General features: G+C 38.4%; 1 protein-coding gene across 2 annotated transcripts in view; it reads right to left on the bottom strand.

The window, feature by feature from the left end:
* The window catches only part of PPP2R2A (protein phosphatase 2 regulatory subunit Balpha), an 88601-nt gene that overhangs the window by 45371 nt on the left and 25305 nt on the right, over positions 1-17925 (bottom strand). Inside the window, exon 2 of one of the 2 annotated variants that reach the window (XM_036032704.1) lies at positions 5843-5981. The exons of the other annotated variant lie outside the window; for it this stretch is intronic. Within the exon in view, the coding sequence (XP_035888597.1) occupies positions 5843-5858 (16 nt within the window). The 5' untranslated portion in view covers positions 5859-5981. The remainder of the gene's footprint in view (positions 1-5842; positions 5982-17925) is intronic. 2 annotated transcript variants of the gene reach the window in all.

Here is a 17925-nt window from a genome sequence, read left to right as displayed (position 1 = left end):
TTGGAACTTTTGTCAGTTCCAGAAGTCATCCTACTGAAATAAAAATTTTTTTTTGTTTAATATATTTTTCAAATATATTTTATTGATTATGCTATTACAGTTGTCCCATTTCCCCCCTTCACTCCCCTCCACCCCGCATACCCTCTCCTACCCACATTCCCGCACTTTAGTTCATGTCCACATGACATAAGTTCTTTGGCTTCTACATCTCCTATACTATTCTTGCCCTTCCCCTATTTTCTCCCTACCATCTATGCACCTTTTCTCCCTCTCTCCTCCTCCCACTCCCCTGTTGATAACCCTCCATATGATCTCCATTTCTGTGGTTCTGTTCCTCTTCTGGTTGTTTGCTTGCTTTGTTTTTGTTTTAGGTGTGGTTATTAATTGTGAGTTTGCTGTCATTTTACGTGTTTTTTATCTTCTTTTTCTTAGATAAGTCCCTTTAACATTTCATAAAATAAGGGCTTGGTGAAGATGAACTCCTTTCACTTGACCTTATCTGAGAAGCACTTTATCTGCCCTTCCATTCTAAAAGAAAGCTTCGCTGGATAAAGCAATCTTGGATGTAGGTCCTTGCCTTAGATGACTTGGAATACTTCTTTCCAGCCCCTTCTTGCCTGCAAGGTCTCTTTTGAGAAATCAGCTGACAGTCTCATGGGAACTCCTTTGTAGGTAACTGTCCCCTTATCTCTTGCTGCTTCTAGGATTCTCTCCTTCATTTTAATCTTGGCTAATGTAATTATGATGTGCCTTGGTGTGTTCCTCCTTGGGTCCACCTTCTTTGGGACTCTCTGAGCTCCCTGGACTTCCTGGAAGTCTATTTCCTTTGCCAGATTGGGGAAGTTCTCCTTCATTATTTGTTCAACTACCTTTTCCACTTGTTGCTCTTCCCCTTCCCCTTCTGGTACCCCTATTAATTCAGATGTTGGAACGTTAAAGATGTCCTGGAGGTTCCTAAGCCTCTCCTCACTTTTTTGAATTCTTATTTCTTCATTCTTTTCTGTTTGATTGTTTCTTTCTTCCTTCTGGTCTACTCCATTGATTTGAGTTCCAGTTTCCTTTCTATCACTATTGGTTCCCTGTGCATTTTCCTTCATTTCACTTAGCATAGCCTTCATTTTTTTCATCTAATTTGTGACCAAATTCAACCAATTCTGTGAGCATTCTGATCACCAGTGCTTTGAACTATGCATCTGATAGGTTGGTTATCTCTTGGTTGCTCAACATTATTGGCTCTGGGGCTGTGATTTGTACTGTCGTTTGAGCCATTTTTTTTTTTTTGGATCTTGCTGCACCTGTTATGTAGTGAGGGGCGGAGCCTCAGGTGTTCTCTAGGGCGGGGCAACCCTATTCCCTGGGTTGTGATGTGTTATGTGCGGCGGGGTCCAAGAGGAAACAATGGTGCTTGCTCGTCTCTCCGTTGGATTTCAGTCCCTTCCGCCACTTCCCGCAAGCTAACTGGGACTTTCTGGTGCTAATTCCCATGTGGGTGGGCTTGTGCACATTCTAGGACCCCATGGGTCTCTCCAACGCACTCTCTTGTGAGGCTGGGAGTCTCTCCCTGCACCTCAACCCCCACAAGTGTTTTCAATCAGTGTCACAAGGTTCTACTTCCCGGCACTGGGTTGCACAGTTTGTCTCACTGCCCAATTTTGCCTGGTTTATCTGCCCACAAATGTGGGATCGCCTGGACAGCCAGCCGCCTTGCACACAGTGCCCTGCTTCACAGTCGCTGCCTTGCTGGGTATGCCAGCCGCCTGTGCTCTTGCGCTGGGGATGCCTTACATGCCCAGGATGCCTTATGCGAGCGTCCGGTATCCATCAGCTGCTGCCTTGCGTGCCCGGTGCCACTGCTTTTTGTGCCTTGACCCCTCTCTGCCCAGCTGCCCGACTCTACCCCTCTTACCAGTCTGGATGAATGTGTCTATTTTAACTCCTTGGTTGTCCAACTTCCATACAGTTCAATTTTCTGTCAGATCTGGTTGTTATCTTGTTTCTAAATTGTTGCTGACTTTATTTTGGTTGTGCAAGGAGACACAGTGTGTCTATCTATGCCTCCATCTTGGCCGGAAGTGCCCTGAAATAATTTTTTAACGTATAAAGATGCCCACTAATGTCCTTAAATTATCTAGAAATGTAAGAGAAAAATCAAATGTTCTTATCCTACCAATATCCTTTCACATTTTGTTCTAATTTTTCCTGAAATCTTCCTACCTTTTCACTCCCTTTTCTACAAGCCTTGGCCTTTTATTAACCATCAGGAAAGTACAAGATACCTGGGGATGTAGTCTCAGCCCTATTTAAATAATAATTTGACCAGGAGTAAGCCAGTTAATGTTTATGAACTTCGATTTCTCATTTGCAAAGAAACACAAATGATCTCTAACTTCAGAGAATTTCTTTCACAGAGCATATGTCCAAGCACCTAAACAAACTCCACATTTCTAGGGGAGGAAGAAAACAACAACAACTGGAGAAAAACAACATGCCTTTATAAGAAAACTTCAAATATGGTAAACTAAAGACCCGCAACTATAATATATTGCAAATACTGTGTAACTCCACCCATGGCCACAAATCTCTGCTAGAGATCTCACCCTGACAAAAATGGGTCCCAGATTTGCTTCTTTTAAACCTGGAATTCATCAGCAATAATGATTTAATGCAAAGTACTTTTAGTAAGCTACAAGCCAATCAACTGTGAAATCAGAATAGAACCAAGACAATGAAGCGTGATCCTTTCTGTTCAGCTAAATGTGCACGGCAGCTACAGCAGCAAACCCAGGTACTGCAGTCTCCTCAAAACACGTTTAAGAGATGGGATCTTCCCAGCTTTTATAGAGAATGCATATAAACTTAACAGAAAAGGTCCCCATTTTGCAAACATCACTGAGCAAAACTTCTATCTGAATCTTTTGCTTTCTGTAAATTTATTTTAGCATAGTTTTAGACATACAGAAGAGTTGCAAAGATACCGCAGAGCATTCCAGTCTACCCCTTACCTAGTTTCTCCTATTGTTTACATCTTACAGTACTACGGTACATTTAGAACAAAGGAACCAAAAATGAAATATTATTACTAGCTATAAACTCCACACTTTATTCATATTTCACTAGTTTCCCCCTGGTGTCCCTTTTCAGTTTCAGGATCCCACACTACATTTAGTCATCATGTCTCTTTAGCTTCCTCTAGTCAGTGAGAGTTTGCTTATGATGAGCGTGGCAGTTTTGAAGAGTACTGGTCAGGCACTTTGCCGTATGTCCCTCAAATTGGAATTGTCAGGTGTTTTCTCATGGCCACACTACAACTATGGGTTACTGGCAAGAAGATCAAGGTGAAACGTCATTCTTACCACATCATATCAAGGGCATATCCTATCAATATGACTTATTAATAAGAGCCTAGATTATCTGGCCTGGGTACAGTATGCCAAGTTTCTCCATTTAATATTACCTGCCCCCACTCTCCCAGTGACGTCCCCACCTTGCACCAGCCCATGTAAGGTACTCTGGAAGTCACTAAGTACAGCTCACATTCAGGGGATGGGGGTGTTAAACTCCACCCTGAGTACCTATATAAATAATCTGGCGTTTTTCTGTATGGGAAATTATCTCCTCCCCCCCATAATTTATTCAATCACTTATCAGTATGAACTAGTATTTATTTTGCACACTATGTAATTTAATGTGTTGCTCTAACTGCTCCGGATTTGGCCATTGAAAGCTCTCTCAGGTTGGTTCCTAGGTCCCTTTGCCATGCCCCCATCCTTCTGCTTCTTGAGATTTCCAGAGTTTTAAAAAGATGTGTCACTTTCATATATTCTTAATATTACCACAAATTAAGTTATTTTTAAAATATTTTATTTTTAAAGAGAGGGGAAAGGAAGGACAAAGAGAGGGAGAGGAACACTGATGTGTGAAAGATACATTCTATCAGTTGCCTCTCACATACACCCCCGCCCCCCCACAACTAGGGACCTGGCCTGCAACCCAGGCATGTGCCCTAACTGGAAATCAAACTGGCAACCCTTTGGTTCATAGGCCGTACGTAGTTCAATCCACTGAGCTACACCATCCAGGGCAAGGTTTCTTTCATTCTATAGTTTATACTAAGTTTTAAGAACTGAACTCTCTCAGTGAGTTGTGAAAAGGAGTACCTGACTGTGACTTAAATTTCTGTCTTGGAAAATTTTCTCATTTGGCCAAATGAAGTACTAAAAGTTAAGAAACTGTATGTGTTAACCCTCTTAGAAGTTCTGACACATGTTGGCACACTGAATTTCATAACATCAACCTTTGGGTACTCACTGCACTATTCTCCCAATGGTGGGAAGGGAGATTGAGAACACTCTGGGTACACTGATCGTTTTATCTCTGTCAAAGGCAAGGGCCTGCTGTCAAAGCATGCTGGCCCATCACAGCTCAAAAAGTAATTCTCATTTGAATCTAGTGTGTTTCAGATTTAGGGCTCCCATTAAGAAGCATGATATTTTGTTTGGACATGATCCATTTTCATGACCTTTTCTATGTTATTAGTTTAGTATATGCCCTATGTGACAAACTTCAGGACTGGCCCAACATAGCTAATTAGAATATGATTAATTCAAATTTCTTCTCCAAGGTAACTAATTACTACCCAATATAAGAAAACACTTTACAGGACCATGCATCTATACAATGTTAATTTGTTTTAAAGGGGCAGGCTAACTTCAGGTATAATTTCCCTATGAATCACCATGATGCTCTTTTATTACTGTTGACCTCTAGAGGGAGCTCAAAGTTCTTGTTACTTTTCCCCAAATATCAGGCAGGACACTCCCTCCCACAAATGCGGCATATTCAAAATTTAGTAACATATCATTATGGTACTGAAGAGCAAGTTAAATGTGTGCCATCATTTTAGGAATGTATTGCTCCTCAGAAGTCAATAAGGCTTAACCTGCTCACCAGCTCTGGGGCAGGGCAGGCCCCAGCCAGATCTCTCTCCCCCATACTCCCAAAACTCTTCTAACCTCTCTTCCCCACTCTGCATTGAATAAGTATACTCCTTACTGCAGCCTGAGAGGCTAAAGGGAGGATAGGTGTAGTCACTGGAGGCAAATGCTCCTTCTTGCTGACCCTTGGTACTTTCCGTGTAGCAGGCCAATGCAAGTCTACTTTCCTCATGTCAGACACACACACAATCTAGTATTTCTACGATACCCCAGTACAAAGTGGAGGTGAAGCTGCTCATATCTGCTCGGGAACACTACTGGGCCAAACCCCCACTCAGGAACCACCCCCTCCTCTGCCAAGGGCAGTTAATAACCCTGTAACACATTCTTGGGCTACATCTGTAGGGAAGTTGTGCAGGAAATGACAAGAAGTCAGACTGCCAAATCCCTTCTCCACCTGTCTATATGACTCTGAGGAACTAAGTTTCCTAAAGACTCAGTTTCTTCCTCTTTAAATATCTACCTCATGAAGTTGCTTTGAGGGCCAAATACACAATAAATACAAAGAAATGAACCTTGTATGAGGCACACGGTAGGCACATTAATAAGCATAACATACTAGCTGGGGTTTGGGCTTTGTTACAAAGTAGAAACAAGTGTTTAACCTCACTTGTTTCTAGGCTATTCAAATCAATCTAGCCTAGGAAACAAGGTCTCCAAATGGTCCAGCTTAGCTCACAAGAGCCTGAGGCTAAAGCCCAAACAAGTAGTGACAAGATTTCCACAATGAAGTAAGTGCTAATGCCCTTTATAACCTTTTCTAAACCTCTGACCCTGAACTGAAACAAGGTATGTGATAAGCTCAACAAAGATCACTCACTGGCTATAGATGCCCATACAGAACCTACATTTTAATGTTGCCATGAGAATCAGGGTCCATAGGGTAATGTCCAGAGATGTGATCTGGAACCAGTCTCCCTTCTTTTTAACTTGTTCCTGGATAATCTGATATCATGTTTGGATAAAATGGAATGGAACCATACCCTCCTGCAACAAAGAACAGAAAGATAAATAGTTGCTAATACATCTGGTCTAAAGGTGTGAACTTAACAAACAAGCCTTGGTGTATTCATGTTACATATAATGTTAAAAAGATGAGCTGTAAATGAGTCATTGTCAAACTAAAGTTACCATCTTTGTTACATGTTCACCAATTTTTAATTGGCTCATAATTACTTCCACAAAGCAAATCACCTCATTAAGTTTCCTTATCAAATATAATGCAGTGTTTCCTAGAGATTAGACAAAGAAGCAGTACTGCACAAGTTCCTGTACATCTCTACAAGCCTTAAGGCATTTTTATAGCCAGAATGGGTATCTGGTTAGTAATATCTGCCTAAAATCTCTATAAACTAAGTTTGTTTGGTCCACACTATCAGAATGAGAAAGCACTTCATTGTCTATTTGTCGTGGTAGAGGTCACACTCAAGTTTGTTTTCTGACAGGATTCCTCTAGCTCACTTACAAACTGGGTAAAAAATGGCAGAACTATTCAGAGAACGAGGCAGGGGGTCTCTAAGGTATGTTACAGAAAAGTCTCATCAACTTTATCCCAATGGCAAAATGGAGCCCATTAGGGAGTTTTAAACATGAGTAATCCAACTAGATGCGCTCTAAAATTACCCCCCTCTGAAATGAAAGGGACCAGGAACGGGAAGATGGGTAAGGATAAGTCTGGGAACCAACCTGGGGTTACTCTGGAAATCCTAGTACACAATGACAGCGATATCATCCAGTATTGTACAGCAACAATATTATCATAAGTAGCCAACATTTAAAATGCACTTTATAGTATGTTACGTATGTAATCATCACAAGAAACCTATGAAGTTGGTTGTATTAACATATCCATTTAACAGAACAAACTAAAGCATAAAGACAAAAAAAGGGGACAGAAGTGTACAGATTTGAATACACATTTATAAGGCATATAAGGCAAGGCTTGGTAATTGATTAAGGGATGAACTGCTAAAGATGAAAGCAATAATATCCAGGTCCTCATGCTACCTGAATGTACTTGATACAATTAATAAATATTTACCTTATATTAAACTTATTTAACAGGATCTAAATGACAAGTACAACTTCTGGTTAAAAAAGAAGTTAATATCCATTGGCTCAGTAATACAAAAGATTGTATGAGATCTGTCCAAAAAAAGCCCAGCCATTATTAATATAACAAGAACAGTTTGTGTGACATGGATATAACCTGGCAGCCAAAGAGAGTGGACTGGAATGTGCATATGTGAACAATGACTTCACTGTGCTAGTCAGTGGGGGGTGGTAGGTGCCATTGAGTGGACATGTGTACTGTGTGGCTGTCACATTAAAAATGACTAGGCAAGCAGAGCAACGAATCTGCATCAAATTTTGCATGAAGTTTGAGCATGAAGTTTGAATAGTGCTCGACACAACTATTCAGATGATTCAGAAGGCCGCAGCTATGGGCAACTGATGATCAGCAACTTCATCACCACAAAATGCCTGCTCATGCATCATGTCTTGTGTAGTTCTTTTGGTGAAACATCAAATTACCCAGGTGACTCAGCCCCCCTAAGCCCAGACTTGGTGTCCTGTGACTTCTGGCATTTCCCCAAACTAAAATCACCTTTGAAAGTGAAGAGACTTCAGACTTGTAGATGAGATTCAGAAAAAATACAATGGGGCAGCTGATGGAGATTGGAAGAACTGTATAAGGTTCCCAAGGTGCCTACTTTGATGGGCACTGCGGCATCATTGCCCTATGTACAATGTTTCCTGTATCTTCTTCAATAGATGTCTCTAGTTCTCATGTTACATGGCTGGACACCTTCTGGACAGACCTCGTATATCATGAGTGACTTCATCAAAACTCTTAACCAAAGAAATACATCATATACTATTACAAAAAAAGAAACTTAAAGAAAATTTTTTCTGTTCATATTTCCTTTTTTATCATCATTTTCCTCTTGGTTCTGGTAGGCTAGTTTGTTCAAGGTGGTAATTTCCTGATCTTGTTTTCAATTGTATTCACACTACAATTCATGTTTCCATTTAAAAAATTATAATCATTTTTTCAAGTGATTTAAAGTTATTTTCACATGATTCTATTTCCAAAGATGCAATTTATTTCATGAATCTCACTGAAAAAAGAAAATTAAACATTTAAGGTTTTGTTTTCTTCACTTGCTTGAACTAAAAGTTTATTTCTCTAATTCTAAGAAACTGACCTTATGTTTTATAAATGTTGCTATATATATTTGTTGTTTTGTTCACTCTTAAGAGAGTCATTCCTTCAACAAATATTTTACTGAATATATACCATATGCTAGACACTCTAGCTCATGCTAGTATTTCTAGGTGCTAGGGATGCAAAACTACGTAAGAGACAACGAAGTCTCTGCCCTCATGGATCTCATATTCTAGTGATGGGGGCATATTGCAACAAGTAAGAAATATTAAATGTATGAGGTAGTGCTAAGAACTACGAAAATGTAAAAGACCAACAGAGAACAGAAAGTAATGGGGAAGGGTGGATTTCAGGTCCTTAGGCAAAAACCAAAAGGAACAGGGAATTAGTCATCCAAATTTGTAAAGGAAAGTATTCAAGCGGAGGACCTAAGCAGAAATGGGTTTGCTAAACTTGTGAAAGACTAAGGCAGAATAAGGTGGTAGAGGAGATGGAACATTTCAGCAGAGGCCAGAATACTGTAAGCCATGGTAGAACGACTGTAGATTTGTTGTATGAGTGGTAAGAAGCCATTGGAGAGTTTCTAATTTATGTTTTAAAGTGATTATCTGTTGTTTGACTACAGTGCAAACATGGAAGAACTGTTCATAAGTTATTGCAGTGGCCTAAGCAAAAGATGATGATGGTCTGAATTCAGGCTGCAGCCAGAGAAATGGATGAATACAGAGTATGTTCTGAAGACAGCACTAGAACTTGCTGATGCACAGAGGATGGTCCACGGTTTTGGAATCAAGCCCTATGGAGGAAAGGCAGTGCCATTTACTGGGGAGAGAGACACCCGAAAAGAGGGGTAAGAAAGGAGCCAAAAGTTCCATTTCCCCATCTTTTGTGTTGATTTCAAGCAGACATGCAAGGAGAAAGATCACAGAGGCAGCAAGACAGATTTCATAGTTTAGGGAAGGAAGAAGAGATATAATTAGAGTATTATCAGCTAACAGAGGGCATTTAAAGACTAACTAATTTCCTAGTGAGTGATTGCAGATTTTTTTAAAAAGAATTTTTGTGTGTCTTTTTTTTAGATTTTATTTATTTGTTTGTTAGAGAAAGGGGAGGGGAGGAAGAAAGAGAGGGAGAGAAACATCAATGTGTGGTTGCTCCTCATGTACCCCCAACTGGGGACCTGGCCTACAACCCAGGCATGTGCCTTGACTGGGAATCGAACCAGCAACCCTTTGGTTCATAGGCTCGCACTCAATTCACTGAGCTATACCAGCCAGGGGGCAGATTTAAAAAAAAAAAAAAAATTAGGTAAAGCAAGAAAAGAAAAAAGGCTCTGGCTGGTGTGACTCAGATGACTGAAGCGCCATCCCATACACCAAAATGCTACAGGTTCAATTCCCAGTCAGGGTGCATAGGAAGGCAACAATGAATGTTTCTCTCTCACATTAATGTTTCCCTTTCCCTCCCTTCCTCTCTCTAAAAACAACAAAGGAAAAAAAAATTTGGGGGTGACAATTAAAAAAAAAAACAGAGGAGGAGGTCTGGTCTAAAGACTGAGCCTTGAGGCTCTTCCACATTTAAGCACTAAGAGGAGGAACCAGTTAAAGAAAGAGATCATGGGGGAACTACTGGAGAGGCAGGAAGAACACTTCAGGAAACCAGGCAAAGACAAGTATTTCTAAAAGCAGGCAGTGATGAACTGTGTCAAAAAATGCACAGAGATCAAATAAAGTGAGGTCTGAGAGTTAAACTTGGATTTGGTGACATAAAGATTTTTGGGGGGATTTCAACAAAAGTGGTTTCAGTGGACAAGTATCCTTAAAATAAAACCTGTTGTCTGTGGCTTCATTTTATAGTTGTGAGCAGCAGCAGCTCTGGAGTTGAGCTGTCTAGGTTGCAATCACTGTTCTGATGGTCCAAAGTTGGGCTTTTAAAGGGTATCCTCTACATATCTGCCATTCATGAAAATTTTCCTTTATTTGTGCCTTTGGCTATTCCGGAAACAGAGGGTTGAATGAAACAACTGTGAAGCTGACTCATCATGCTTCTGAGTTGCTGACTTCTCAGTTGGCTGGATGTAATGAGAGTAGTTTTTTTTTTTTTTTTTTAAGAAAGTAACTGAGTGATACACTTTTGAGTCACTGCAAGCCTGAAAATGCCATTTTCTCGCCTTATGTGAAGGAAAGTTTCATCAGTTTAGGATTCTTAGGTTGTAATAACTTTTTCCTCAGTTTTCTAGGTGCTATTCCGTTTATTTTTTATTACAGTACTGTCCAACAAAATATTCTGTGGTAACAGAAATGTTCTATTCTGCACTGTCCAAACATGGCAACCACTAGCCATATGTAGCTACTTATTCAACTACTTAAACTGTGAGCAGGGAAACTGAAGAAATGACCACTCACTAGCTGGACAGTACAGTTCTAGCATACAGAAGACAAAGTCTTACCTGATACACCTTCCTATGCAAGTAACTGATTTCTTGTCTGGATATTTATATTATTTATGTCTATATCCTAAAACTTAAAATCCCACTAGGCATGAATCTCATTTTTGCTTGGTATGCACTTTAGTTACCTATAAGAGAATAATATTAACAGGCACTACCACACAGAAGTTGTAGAGATTTTTAAATGAGCTCTAACTTGCCAAATACTTGGCACATTAATAAATGTTCAATAACTCAGCTATATTCCATGAGCCATTTAGATCTTATTCTCTCTGGCTCTGGAAAATTTTTAACTGTCTGACTTTATCTTCTATCTGTTTCCTCTGACCTCTCATTCTAAACTTTTATTACACACTGGATCTATTCTTTGTGTTTCTTATATTTTTGTATTTAATTTTCATCTTATGAAATCTCTGAATTGTGGGAATATTTCTAAAGTCTCTAAAAAGTCAGTGGTTCAGAATTACAAATCTCACTTAAGAACCTTCCTGCCCTCTGACTTTTTCTTCCAAGGGGGACTCATGAGTCCCCTTGGGAATACTAATTAGTTGTTCTTTAAATTTCAATTTTCTCTTGTTTGTACAGTAAGTCTGCTGCACAGGAAGTCACCTGGTCACACTGATCACCTTCTTTCAGACTACTGAGTCTGTATGTGTCTGCCTTTTTGTGTATTGTATTCAACTTTAAAGAGGTCTATGATTATGAAATATTGGGAACTGTACAGGGTTCAATCAGAAAAAAAATAAGAATGAAATTCAAATCTTTTTTTGGGACAGGAGATGATCACACTATAACTTCCTGTTATTATTGTTCTCAACTGCTATCTACAAAATAACCCCAAGTTTAATAGTAGCTCGAAACAACAAATGTGTTATCTTAGTTTCTGCGGGTCAGAATTTCAGTGTGGCTTAGCTGGGCACATGTAGCTCAGGGTCTCTAACAAGGTTGCATCAATATATCAGCCAGGGCCTCTGTCATCTCAAGACTTGAAAAAAGAATCTCCTTGTGATTCACGCTCACGCACACAACTGTTGGCAGGCTGCCAGACAAAACCACTAGCTCCTTGCCACGTGAGCTCCCAAGGGAAGCTCACAAAATGGAAGCTGGTTTCCCCAAGAGCAAATGAGAGAGAGTGGCCCAACACAGGGCCAGAGCCTTTTGTCACCTAACCTTGAAAGTGGCATCCCATCACTTTTACCACACTTGTAGAAGTAAGTCACTAATTCCAGCTAGACACTCAAGGGGAGGGAATGACACTCAAGAACATGACTAGAAGGAGGGAGAGAGTACCTGAGTACCTTCCGTGGGCTGCCTGCACACTTCCTGGGTCAGCTTACAGATCCAGCAATATGGAGTGGGGCAGTAGGGTTGCAGGCCAAAGAAGGGGGCTTGGGAGCAGGGAGTTTCAACTTTGTGCTTCATTAGTCTCCCCACTGCAACCACTAGTTGTCAGCCTCTCTTCACTGGTCATATACCCCTTGGTAAAACCATTTGGAGTCATTCCGTTTTTAATCCTTGCTTCAAAGTACAAAATATGGACCATCCTCAATTCTATTTCAAACCTCCCAAAGTAGGTCCCTTTACTCATACCCCAGGAGAGCTTTTCAATCACATAAATGAACACCAAGCCAGCTGGTAAGGACTTACCTCACTACATTTCTCATTTGTACCTTTTCCTGCCAAAATTCTTTTTAGTTTAGTTATGGCACCCTTCCAGGGTTCCCACGGAGACTGAACTGTCCCCATTATGCTGCTGGTCATTTCAGTGTGAGTCTGTTTGATTTAACACACAGGCTTAGATTATATCACCCTTCACCAGAAGTCAACATTGCTATTTTTTAAGTAAAGCACTTTTATACATTTCTTTAGAAGACTGTATTTTGATAAATATGACAAGAAGTGCTTGTTGATATTCCTAGCCATATAATTCAATTTTATGGTTAGAAAAAACAAAGGTGTTTTAATCCACACCATCAATTCCCAGCATACACTCTTAAAAAAAAAAAAGCAATGTCTCCAAACTTAGTTCACTCTGAGATATGACTAATTATAAAACTTGATAAGCACAGAAACTTTAACAATGCACCTATAATCCTAAAAGGAATCAGACATATTTGTAAAAGTGGGCCCCAGTACTGCAGAATGGACATATTTATTCAAAGACAAACCTTTAGTCAGAATACCAACAGTATTCCAACGCACAAACCAAAGTACACAATTTTGATTTAATGGAAAAAAAATTCCTATACTCTAGTACTCTCTACTCCATCCTCATTCCCCTAAGAAAATTTATTCACCCTATTTCTTTAGAACACTAGTAGAATCAACAAAATCTAACACAAATGGTAACAAATCTTCTGATCTGTTCCTCTAGTACAGGATATCTAGTCCCCTGGATAACCAGGATTCAGGCTCTTTGTCCTCTGCTGATGAACTCAAAGGAAACAAATGAAAAGGGACTGAACACAAAGCCACCAGGTACTGCTACCCGATAATCTAACCTACACAAGCAGCCACATCATGCACAGACACAGTGGGCCTCAGGATTCAACCCCATATCTTATCACAGTTCTTCATCAAAGAAAAGGGATTTTCAAACATTTTAGCACTTTACTTAAAGAATAAAATTATTTTGAGATACAAAAATCAACACACAAAAATCAGTTGCATTTGTACACATCAGCAATGAACAATCCAAAAAGGAAATCAGTAAGCAATTCTTTTACAAAAGCATCAATAGGAATAAAATATTTAGGAATAAAATAACGAAATAAAAGACTTATACACTGAAAACTACAAAACATTCCTAAAAGGAATTAAGAGTACAAATTTAAAAATTCATCCTAAAATTTACATGGAATCTCAAGGGACATGAAAAGCCAAAACAATCTTGAAAAAGAACAAAGTTGAAGATCTCATGCTTCCTAATGTCAAGGCTCACTACAAATCTACAGTAATCAAAATAGTGTGGTAGTGCAATAAAGACAGAAATACAGACCAATAGAATAGAGTCCATAAATACATGCTCTATTCTACTCCACATATGGTCCTTTTTTTTGACAAAGTCTTTCCAACACATGGTGCTGAGAAAACCAGATATCCCACATGCTAAAGAATGAAGTTGGATCCTTACCTTACACCATTTATAAAAATTAACTTTAAATGGATTAAAGGCCTAAATGAGACCTAAAACCGTGAAACTTTTAGAAGAAAACACAAGAAAAAAGCTTTCCGACATTGGATTTGGCAATGACTTCTAGACTATAATACCAAAAAAAACCACAAGCAACAAAAGAAAAACTATACATTTTAATTCAACAAAAATCAAAACTTTTGTGTATCAAGGAGCACAATTAAGAGTGAAAAGGCAACTCATAAAATGAGAGAAAATACGTGGAAATCATGTATTTTATACCAGATTAATATCTGGAATATATAAAGAATTCCTACAACTAAATAATTTAAAAATAGACAAAGAGCATGAACAGATATTTCTCTAAAGATATACAGATGGCAAAACACATGAAAAGATACTCAACATAACTACTCATCTGGGAAATGTAAATCAAAACCACAATGAGAAACCATTTCACATCTATTAGGATAGCTAGTATCAAAAAAAATAGTAATCATAACTTGTGTTGTTGAGAGTGTGAAGAAAGTGGAACCCTAGTGCACTGCTGGTGGGAAAGGTAAGGGTGCAGCCACTGTGGAAAACCATATGGCGGTTCCTCAAGAAGTTAAACGTGGAATTACATTGTGATCTCATAACTGCACCTCTTGGTATACTCATATACCCAAATGAAATCAAAGCAAGGACTCAAACAGATATTCAAACACTAATGTTCTTGACAGCATTACACCTAATAGCCCAAAGTGGAAGCAATCCAAATATGCATCAACAGATGAATGGATGTACAAAACACTACATACATACCATGGATTATTCAGCTTTAAAAAGGAAATTCTGACACATTCTACAACGTGGATGAACTCTGAGGACTGTTATGAACTGAACATTTGTATTTCAATTCATATGTTGCAATCCTAATCTCCAGCGTGGTATTGGGCAGTGAGGCCTTTGGAAGTTGATTAGATCGTGAGGGTGGAGCCTTCATGAAATAGGATTAGTGCCCTTATAAAACAGACCCCAAAAGAGACCCAAAAGAGTTCTCTCATCCCTTCTGCCATCTGAGAGCACAGTTAGAATCAAGAAGCAGGCCCTCATCAGACACAGAATCCACAAACGCCTGATATCTTGGGCTTTCTAGAACTGAGTATTGCTGTGTAAGCCATCCAAGTCTATGGCAGTTTGTTACGGAAGCCTCAGTGGACTGTGACAAGGACATTATGCCAAATGAAATAAGCCCATCACAAAAGGAGAAATACTGTAATTCTACTTTTATAAGGTACCCAGAGGAGTCAGATTCATAGAGAAGGAAGGAAGGAGAATGGGGATTGCCAGGGACTGGTAAGTGAAAGACCGGGGAGATACTAATTGAATGGTAACGCAGTTTCAATTTGGGAACATGAGAAAAGTTCTGGAGATGGACGGTGATGTATGTATGTACTTTATGCCATTGGCCTAGACATTGGAAAACAGTTAAAACAATGTCTTATGCTATGTACAGTTTATCATAATAAAAAATTTATCTGTTATCTCCCGTAACAAAAAATCATTAACTCCCACAGTCCCAAGGTAGGGACATTAAATCCAGGGTTAGTTAATTCACTGGTTTATTTCATCAAAGATCCAAGTTTTCTCATCCTTATCTGACAAAAGACAGCTACAGGGCTGGGAATCAGGGTTCTCTGTGGGACAAAAAACACACAGGGGAGGTAAGGAAGAAGGCTTTGGTATTCACCCAATATTGGCAGAGCAGCATAAACTGGTATTTTAAAAATTTTACCAGAGATTTCAATCATATACAAAAATAAGTATGCATAGAAGAGCAGAGTTATCATGTTTCCAGTACCTGGTTTCAGCAATTACGAACTCATGGCCAATGTTGTTTCATCTGTAAAGTCACCCCATATTATTTTATGCACATCCCAGATATCAAATTTATTATTTCCACCCATAAATATTTCAGATGGTATCTCTAAAAGAACACAATTTTTAATAAAATTAAATATTATCATAAATCAATAGTACTTTCTTAATATTAAATATACAGTATATTTAAATTTCCAAATGTCTTATGTCCAAAAATATTTTTTAATTGAGTAACAATCCAGTAAGGTTTTCAAACTACTATTGATTGATATATCTTTTAAATCTTTTTAAACCTATATATTCCTCCTCTATTTTTTCCTTGCAACTTGTCTTTTGAAGAAACCAGGTACTGTATATAGTTCATCCTATATGAACTCATAATTTAAAAACAAAACCGCCAAATTCTTTTAATTTACTAGCTCTGCCTAGAAAGCAATGGCAGGGCCTAGAAATAATTATATTCCAGTAGTAAATAACACAGCACATAAAATGGTTTCGAAATACCATTCCCTACTAACAGAACCCATGGATACTTAAAGAAAAAATTAAATCCAAGTCTGGACATTAAAAGTACAATTGGAATCATCTTGTGTCAGTAAAAGAGGAAGTGATCAAGGACTGACTGAGACATGTAAACAAAGGGATATGATGAAGTCTATCATTTGGCCAAATTCAGGACAATTTGAACATCAAAGGAACAGTGGCATCAATAGACTATTAATACACAGAATTTACAAAAAAAAGAACCTATCAGTCCATAGTGATATTAAAAAGGAGAGGAAAGACTAGGAAATTAGAAAATCACCACTCTACAGATGATGTATTATAGAACTGTACACCTGAAAGCTGTAATATTGTTAATCAATGTCATCTCAATAAATTCAATAAAAAAGAAAATCACCGTTCTGTGTCCACCAGAGCAGAATGCCTTAGGCAAAAATCACCAATGAATGTTTAATACTTACAAAGGAGAAAAAAAGGGTACTTTTTTGAGATATCTGGCAAACACTACATGACCAAGTGATCAAACTAAGAATCATCAATAAGACAAATTTACATGGTTTCATGCACCCGGACGTACACATTATGTACACTTATATAATGTCTTGTGAAATATATTTAAGTTGGATTTAATTACTTAACCTGGATTTAAAACAGTTGGTGAAATCCAGAAAGTGTTATTTTATATATAAGATAACAAGTCTCGACTTCTTTAAAATCAACCAAATGCTCTGCCTGGATCCTGGTTTGAAAAAACATTTTAAGGACAGTTCTTGAGCCAGCTGAAGTTTACATATGGACTGTGCAACAGAAAATATTTCTGAATTAATGCTAAATCTCTTGGGTATTATAATAGTATCATGGTTGTGGTAAGAGAATATTCTTGTTATTACCAACTTACTTTCAAAAGATCTGGGTCCACAAGTGCCAGTATGTGTACAGACATAAAGCAATGTGGGCAAAATGTCTACAACTGGTGAATATAAAGAATAACTAGCCATATTTACTTTTCAACTTCTTTATGGGCTTAAAATTTTTCAAAGTTAGTTAGAAAAGGGAATAATAAAGGGAAAGAATATAGCAGCTCCAGTTATATTCTCATACACTGTAGCAAAAAAAAAAAAAAAAAAAAAAAAAGAGAGACTCTCTTCCTTGTGTTTCTTTTTGAAGGGCTCTAACACCTTTCACAGAACTACCCATCCCTCTGGCTTCTGCCCCCAGCAGACACAGCTCTTCAAATTTCATTGTATAGGTCTAATATTACCTGTCTGACTTCCTTTCATATTTAGCTTAGTCCTAAAACCATGCACACACCTACAATTTAAAAAAATGCCAAACTGGGCCCTGGCCAGGTGCTAAATTGGTTAGAGTATTGTCCCGAAATAGGAAGATTGAAGGTTCAATCTCCAGTCAAGACACATATAAGATGCAACCAATAAATGCATAAATAAGTATAACAACAAATCAACATTTCTTTAAAAAAAATAAAGGAAAACTAGACAGGCCTTCTCTCACCTAGCCAATATGATAACCAAAATCTAAGATGGCATGTTTTTCTCCAAACTATTACTCAGGCTAATTAATCCCCCTCTCCCCCATTATAACCAGGCTACAAGGAGCATTCAAAATACAGGAAGGAGTGCTCATGCATCTTAACAGGTATATATATAGGTCTTTTCCAGTCCTCATCAAATAAGACATAATCAAACCAAAGTTGAAGATTTTTAATTTTTACTATTGTTACTGTTCTAGAGCCTATCCCATTCTGTATCAATCAACATTTTATCTGACAATGAAAGTTACAATGACATTTTAT

Source organism: Phyllostomus discolor, chromosome 8 (assembly GCF_004126475.2).
Source record: "Phyllostomus discolor isolate MPI-MPIP mPhyDis1 chromosome 8, mPhyDis1.pri.v3, whole genome shotgun sequence".
Lineage (NCBI taxonomy): Eukaryota > Metazoa > Chordata > Mammalia > Chiroptera > Phyllostomidae > Phyllostomus > Phyllostomus discolor.
Note: the sequence above shows the minus strand (reverse complement) of the source record. Positions and strands in the feature narration are given on the sequence as shown.